Below are 8,925 nucleotides of genomic sequence, written 5' to 3' on the forward strand. Positions count from 1 at the left end.
TAAGCACAAAAAAATATTATTAAGATCCTCTTCATGCTCTTCTAAAGAAAACAAATAAAACCCGACCTTATTAAGCAAGAGCAATACATAGAAGAATTATGTTGCATGATTCTACTGTCTTGTTATAAAAAACAAGATATATATAAAAAGAAAGAAATTGATCAAAAAGTCTAGACAGCAACACTCTTGTGGTGTTGGAGACCAACAGCATCATCGGGGATGTATGATCCCCAGAACCAGTGAGCCTTCCAGACTCTGTTCATCTCCTCAATCGGCATATTCTTCGTTTCTGGCACAAAGAAGTATACAAATGCCGTCATAATAACAACCCACCCAGCAAAGAAGAAGAACAGTCCAAACTTCAAATGACAAAGCGCCGACAAAAAAAGTTGTCCGATGATGAAAGTGAAGAACATATTCACCGACACGTTAATGGACTGTCCAGCGGATCGTGTCTCCAACGGGTGAATCTCACTAGGTACCAACCATCCCAAAGGTCCCCAAGACCAAGCAAACGCCGCCACGTATATGCAGATCAAAGCCAAAGCCAAATTGCCCATTTCCTTGCTGAAAGAACCAACTCCCGCAACTCCGAACACCTTGTATATAAGCACTCCAACGCTGATCTGGCAAATGATCATCTGAATACCGCCTTCGAGGAACAAAGCCCTTCTCCCAAATTTATCGACCGTGAAAATGGAGACGAAAGTGGCGAAGACGTTGACGAGGCCGCTGACGACTGCTGACATAAGCGAAGCGTTGTTTCCGAATCCAAGTGTCTTGAAAAGCACCGGTGCATAGAACATGATGACGTTGATCCCGGTCAACTGCTGGAACATTGGGATCAAACATGTGATGATCAGTTGTGGTCTGTACTGCGGCTCCATGATCTTCTTCCATGGATACTCCACCCTTTTCGATGCCTCACTCGCTTCCAACAGATCAGTGAACTCTTGTTCCACATTTTCAGTGCCACGAATTTTCTTGAGCATCTCTCTTGCTTCATCCTTCTGCCCTCTCTCGATCATGGAGTTGGGTGTGTCGGGGAGGAAAACTGCTCCAACTGTCATCATCAAAGCAGGGACGGCAGCCAAACCAAGCGACACTCTCCACCCATTTGCCGGCATTGAAGCGGTGAAGTAGTTGATCAAATTGGCGGCGAATATGCCGATTGTGGTGGCCATCTGAAACCCGATGTTGAGTGCACCTCTTAGCTTAGGAGGAGCCATTTCAGAGAGGTAGACTGGGACGGATTGATTAGCGTAGCCGATGCCAACACCAAGGAGCAAGCGGCCGATGATGAGCATTTCAACATTCACCGCAGCACCATTGAGAATTGCACCGACTAGGAAGATAAAACCGCCAGTGGTCATTGAGATCTTTCTTCCGAACTTTTGGGTGGTGGCTGATGCAAAGAAGGAGGCTATGAGCGCCGCCAGGTACAATGATGATGTGAAGAGAGTCAATAAGTGATTCTCGAATTTACAGTACTGACTCTCATGGCCAGATGCGTTCTTTTCCTTTGCGTACACCGATGGAAAGAATTTCTCCAAGAACTCGTCCATGGATGTTACTCCTCCTGCACGTTAATTAATACAAAATTATTTGAACATCTAATTAAGTAGTTGAAAATGGAAATCCATAAATACATATTTTGAGTAGGTAGGCAACAGAAAATACGAACCTGAGATACCAATGTCATAACCAAAAATAAGACCACCTGAAGCAGCAACCAAACAGGTAATGACGACGAAGAGCGTAACACGGCCTTCATAGTTTCCCGCACTTGCTCCACCAACTTCAAAACTACCAACTGTCATCTTTTTTAACTATATTTTCTTTTATTCGCAACTAAAACTAAAATCAAAACTAAAGAAATTTCTTCGATATAGAGTCTCTTACAGTAATCTCCTTTACTGTTTTCTAGCTACTTTTCATATATTTTTAGTAATTATACTATATTTATGTATATGTATTTCCTTTTTTTCTTCTATTTTTTTTTCTTTTTTATGTAATCTACATCTGCTTGAGAAAGCTTGTTGCCCCCGCAGTTATTATCTTTTTCTATTTTTGCTTTGCTTGATTTATTCTGCCAAAAGATGAGGAGTGCTATTTATATAGAAAATATTAGAATGTAAGTGTATACGGTCAACTTTTTGAAGATTAACAAATGCTTGGACCAACATGTTTTTCTCTATAATTAACATGTGTTATTGTTTTTTAGATTAATTCGGTGAGATCCACTCTTTGAGCATATATTACTACTTTGTTTGATTGTGCGTGGGTAAAGGAATGGACAAAGTCAGGAACATATTGCTTAGTGACACATTAATTAACATTATTATTTTTTTTTTTTTTTGAGTAAATTCAAGTCCATTACAAGGGGAAGTAGGGGAGGGGGGGACTCGAACCCTAGACCATTACCCTATTGGTAAAGGCTAGGTAAATTAACATTATTATTTATAACCAACTTTTTTTTTCAAACCTTACCAAAATCTAGATGCACACGTTATAGGGGTAATTTCTTTGAATTTAGGGATAATTAGTGAAAACACCCCAATACATTTGACTATATTAGAATGGATATAACATTATTTTAAATATTAGCGAGAACCCCCTTATTTTATATTTTAATTTAACATAATTAAAATTTTAAGTGGTGTGTCTATATTACCCTTAATTATTATATAAAACCAACAAACCCTATTTCTCTTCCTCATCTCCCTTTTCTCTCCAGCAGCCACTATCTCTCTCGTTTCTATCTCCAACTCCAAACCAGATCCATATGCCCACCGCCACCCTCAGTCTACCACCGCCGTCGCTGCCCTTCGTCCACCACCGCCGTCTCTGCCCTCTGTCCACCGCCGTCGTCATCGCCCGACGGTGCCCTCGTTAATCCTGTACTCTTTTTGAGTCTGTCCAAATACCAGAAGCCGTATAGGCAACAATCTCTATCTCTGATTGCCTCGAGTCGCGGCTCTTGCCGATTCATTCAGCCCGAGGATGAAACCGGTAATAAAAAACGCCGACAACTTATGTTTCGATAACTCATCGGAGCAAAGGTGTTAATTCATCCTATCTGTAGCCAATTTTAGATCGAATTTTCAGATTCGGTTTAGATCTGTGTTCATGATTTTCGATAAAAATGTTGTTTGTAGTTGATTTTCGATATATTGTGGAGTGTAGTTGATTTTTATATTAATTTTCTCTTAAACCATTTAGGCATCCGTAGCGGCGATCTGATGTGGCAGAGTGGTAATTGGTGGTTGACGCAAGTGATTTGCGTCCTTTCTTCACCTGAGAGTGATTGGCATGTAGAAGTTGGGGAGTGGTTGAGACGGCGGCGATGGAACAAATCACCCTCACAACTTTCGGATTCAACACATGATCGGTGGAGATATAGCCCTTTCTCGATGGATATGCGACTGTAATGTCGGGGATCTGGATTCAACTATAGTTGATTATAATTTCTCTTAAATTGACATTTTTTATTTTATAGTTGATTTAGATAAATTATAGTTGTTTTCGATTTTTATAGTTGGTTTCGATAATTTTAAAGTTGATTTGATAATTTTTTAGTTGATTTCAATTTTTTATGGTTGATTTTCGTTAATTTGTAGTTGATATAATTTTAGTAAACCTGCTATTAAAAAACGACTATTTTTTGTGATTGTTGGTTCGAGAAATAAACGAACAAAAAAAGTAGTTGTTTTCAGTAACCTATAGTTAATTCTGGAAATAGTTGATTTCGGAAATAGTTGTTTTCGGAAATAGTTGATTTGGGAATAGTTGATTCCGAAAATTTTATAGTTGTTTTCGGAATTTTATAATCGATATGAAAACAAAAAACTGGAAAATAAAAATTGGAAAAAATATATTTTTTAAAAGTATTAGTTTTTAAATAAACAAACGAATATTATAATTAAAAGAAAAAAATGAAATAGATATTAAAGTAGTGGAGAAAGAATAGTAAGAAAGGGTAAATTTGAGAATTAAAAAAAGTTGGACTTATCACTAATAAATGAAATGGGGTTGTACCCATCTTTACTATAATATTGTTTTAAAAAAGATTAGCGATAAATATTGTTGATATGGTTATATTTACTATAATAAATACCTTATTCGATCAAGTAATTTAAATTGTTAAACTATAAATAATTTATTTGTCTCATTTTATTTTTATTTTTATTTTATCAATTTGTAGATTTTTTTAAGGGCTGTTTACATATAAGCCCATCAATGGGTACTTATTTATAAAGAGATCCAGACAGTAAACTTTTTTACAAAAAGGTCTACACATGGTCCAAAGGTTTGTAAGAGACTAAAATAGTCCATCACACTTTAATATGCTCCAATTTCATCATTTAATTTAATCTAACCTGCATTTGACCCCAAATTTCACAAATTATTCAATTTTGAATCAAAACACATTTTTATGGACAATTTCTCTGTCACCACCGTTGACCGCCGGTCTCCGGCGTTGACTCTTTTTTTTCCGCCGGTTTCCGGCATTGATTTTATTTATTTATTTTTTCCTGATTTTTCCGCCACCGATTTCCGGCGTTGACTTTTTCGATTTTTTTCTTTCTTTCTGTAACATTTTTTTCGTTTAAACAACAATATTGCTGTGATTGACAGTAATATTAACTATATTACTGTTAAACACAGTTTTTTAACTACACTACAGTTTAACACAGTAATATTGCTATATTAATCTCTAGCACAGTAATATTAACACAACAAAACTCATTATTATTGTGTAATAGAGTAATATTAATATGTTCACCGTTCAACAAATGTAAACATAATAAAAAGCCAAAAGAATTAATATTACTGTGAGTGACAGTAATATTACTATAACTACAATAATTTTACCGTCAAACACAGTAATATTACAATAATAGACAGTAATATTATTACGTTACTCCGTGAATAACTCAAACAAAACAAAAAAATCCAAACAAAATAATAATATTGATGTGGTTGACAGTAATATTACTATAACAACAGTAATCTTAACGTCAACCACAATAATATTATTATGCTTACAGTAATATTACAATAATAGACAACAATATTACTACGTTATTCCGTGCATAATCCAATCAAAACAAAAAAATCCAAAAAAAATAATAATATTAATGTGGTTGACAGTAATATTATTGTGTTTACAGTTATTTTACTGTCAACGACAGTAATATAATTACGTTGACTTGTCAACGAATCAAACAAAATTAAAAAAACAAAAATATTACGTTAATTTATCGTTAACAGCAGTACAATTACATAAATGTATTGTCAATGGCAGTACAATTACGTTAATGTACTGCCAGTGACAGTATAATTACGTTAATTTAGTGTCAGTGACAGTATAATTACCGTTAATAACAACACAACTATGGTTAACGTTTAGCGGCAGACGTAAGAAAAAAATAATAAATAAAATAAAAAACACTAAAAAAAGTCAACGCAGGAGACCGGAGGCGGAAAAAACAGATCAGACAAAAAAAAAAAAAATCAATCATCGAAAAGTCAACGCTGGAGACCTTTTTTTTTTTTTTTGAAAAACAAAATGTCAAAATTGGATTTTTATGGTCAAAATTGATTAAATTGGGGTTACAATTAAGAATTGGGTGTAAATGGTTGGGGATAATTTTGTCATATACATGAATTTTTCCTTTATTTATCATAAAGATTAAAGGGCTGGCTTATTGGTGAAAGAGATATAACCCTTAACCCTAGAATAATAAAAATGCTGGGTTACAGACTTATGAACAAAAACCCCTTTTTTTAACAGGATCTCAATAGTAGATTAATGTACACATATGTAGAATCATATTCTTCAATTTCGTTTATCTATTTTTACTGTAGGTATAAAAATCGTAGATTTATGAATATTTAGGTAAAATCAAATACCTAATATATAAAGGGGCTCTTTGATATAACCCCTTAGTATTTCTTTTAACAGGGAGATGTCCAAACTATTTTGCATCATTTGTGAAAAGCGCCTTCCTAATTTCAGCCACCCAATTTTTCAATTATGTCCATGCCACCTCACCAACACTATCAACAATTATGTCCCACCTCATCAGCCTTTTTTTTAATAATTTTTTTAAATTTTATTAATTTATTTTTTTCGTTTTTTAACTTTTATTTTCTCTATCAGGTATATTAATCGACTATGAGATATAATCATAGTCTATTAAGAATCTGACTACTAAACATAACAAATTACAACTACAAAAAAAAATACAAAATCAACTATATTTACAAAATCAAAAAATATACAAACATTGTAATTGATTTACACAATTGGAATCAATAAAAAAATTCAAAAAAAAAAAAAAAATTGGAGTCGATTAACCTTAATCGACTACCAGAGCATAGTCGATTAACTTAATCAACTATGAACACGTACATAGTCGATTAAAGTTCCATTATGCACAAATTTCTCTACCCGCGCCGTTATCCGCCCTATCGACCAAAAAATCCTAAATCTGCCTCCCCATCGTCACCACAACACCGCCACACCACACTTTGTCAACCATAATGGAAGTTCGATCTCCCAGTCTCCCAATTTCAAGAACAGGAATCCTCCATTAACGACAGTACTGAAGAACTCCATTAAAATATAACAAGCATAAAATAGAGAAGAAAAAAAAAACATAGAGAAGAAAGAAGGTGAAGAATCTGAAAATTCATACTTTGTTCCCAACAAACTGTAATCTTGTCAAAATGAATAGAAAATTCTGACAGATCTACTCACACTCATGACATATTTGCAGAAATTAATCCCAAAACAAACTGGATGTTGCTTTTCTCTCTCTTCATTTCTTACGCGATTTAGTGTAAGAAAAAAAATAAAAATAAAAAAAAGATATTAATATGTACACGGCTTCAATCCCGTTGATGATATGAGTGACGATCTTTTTCATATGTACAGAGAAGAAGAAGAAGGGTAGGAAAAAGGAGAAGAGAGAGAGAGAGAGTGAGTACTTAGAGTTTTGGGAGGAGTAGTTTCCTTAACTACATTACCTAGATGAGGCGGTTCTTGCTAATTTTTTCATATATAAAAGTACTTTTCTTGTTTTGATATTAATATTATTGACATTTTAATTTATCCTTAATAATCTATATTATATATAAAACTAAGATACACAATAAAAGTTATCCACATGAGAAGATTGAGTCCACATTATTTTATTAATTTCAAAATAACCCCACTTACCATAATCACCTATATTATTATGTAACTGATTTCATATTATTAGTTTTCAAATTTTATTTCTCCTACATGTCAAAAAATAGTGTCTTTTTATTGGTTATTAAGTTTCCATTTTTAATACATTGTTTCATAATAAATACGTAAATATATAAATGGACATAATTCTTTTTTTGGGTTAATTAAATTTTATGCACAATATTATATTAATTGCAAAAAACCCCAATTATCATAATCATCTATATTATTAGTTAATTGATTCACATTATTGGTTTTCAAATTTCATCTCTCTTACATGTCAAAATAGTGTCTTTTTATTGGTCAATGAGTTTCTGTTTTTATAAACAATATTTTGATTAAAAAAAGGTAGGACTTAGATGCAATTTTTATAATTTCAAAATTGAGTATATTTTATGCACAATATTATATTAATTGCAAAAAAACTCCACTTACAAGAATCACTCATATTGTTAATGAAATAATTCCACATTATTGGTTTTCAAAATTTATCTCTCCTACATATTAAAATAGTATCTTTTTATTGGTTAATGAGTTTTTTTTTTTTTTTTTTTTTTTTTTTTTTTTTTTTTTTTTTTATAAACAATATTTCGATTAAAAAAATGTAGGACTTAAATGCAATTTTTATAATTTCGCAATTGAGTAAATTTTATGCACAATATTATATTAATTGCAAAAAAAAAAAAAAAAACCCCACTTACAAGAATCACCCATATTATTAATGAAATAATTCCACATTATTGGTTTTCAAATTTTATCTCTCCTATATGTCAAAATAGTGTCTTTTTATTGGTTAATGAATTTCTTTTTTTATAAACAATATTTTGATTAAAAAAACGTACGACTTAAACGAAATTTTAATAATTTCACAATTGATTAAATTTTATGCACAATATTATATTATTTGCAAAAAGAAAACCCACTTACAAGAATCACCCATATTATTAACTAAATAATTCCACATTATTGGTTTTCAAATTTTATCTCTCCTACATGTCAAAATAATATCTTTTTATTGATTAATGAGTTACAGTTTTTTTAATAAACAATATTTTGATTAAAAAAACGTAGGACTTAAATGCAATTTTTATAATATTGCATTTGAGTAAATTTTATGCACAATAGTATATTATTTGCAAAACCATACATGAGATGAAGATGTTATATTCCCAAATTTGGGAAATATAGGAGAATTATGTTCCACCACATATTTTTTATTGGTTATTGATTTGAAAAAACGTAGGAGCTATATTAAATTTTCATAATTTTCACATATTATTATTTTTAAATTAATTTAGATAAAATAGATAATTACATTAATTTAAATTAATTACTTTATTTGTTACCTTTATTACATTCCCTAACTCTCTTATAAATTATCATTCAACACGTTCACCTTCTTCAACTTTTCCACATACCCTTTTTTTCTGTTTTGGAGATATGGAGATAGTTCTTGAAAAAGAATTGCATTTGTATCACCTATATGCAATGTTATATTCATTATAGTCCCTTTTGTAGTATAACAATAAATTATTTCTTTATTTTGTATTTTATTTCTTCATTCATTTCTATATGCAACCTTTGAGAAAAGCTTTTGTTGAAGCTTCTCGGTTGACAGGATTGTCTACTATCAACCTTCGCTACGAGGACGGAAATCATTTTCAAGTTGTTGTGTCTTCGCGACA

The 8,925-nt window shown here is 31.9% G+C and overlaps 1 protein-coding gene across 1 annotated transcript; it reads right to left on the reverse strand.

Annotated features, from left to right (window-relative positions):
- LOC105955751 (sugar transport protein 10) lies at window positions 1-2,091 on the reverse strand. The gene is made up of 2 exons (XM_012979543.2): window positions 1,685-2,091; window positions 1-1,579 (listed from the first exon to the last, which is right to left on the reverse strand). Exons 1-2 carry the CDS (start codon window positions 1,818-1,820, stop codon window positions 171-173), a joined length of 1,545 nt encoding a protein of 514 aa, XP_012834997.1. The 5' UTR covers window positions 1,821-2,091; the 3' UTR covers window positions 1-170.
- Between the last annotated feature and the right edge of the window lie 6,834 nt (window positions 2,092-8,925).

The sequence above is a fragment of the Erythranthe guttata genome, chromosome 12, assembly GCF_056151865.1.
Source record: "Erythranthe guttata isolate IM_541 chromosome 12, IM_541, whole genome shotgun sequence".
Classification (NCBI taxonomy): domain Eukaryota; kingdom Viridiplantae; phylum Streptophyta; class Magnoliopsida; order Lamiales; family Phrymaceae; genus Erythranthe; species Erythranthe guttata.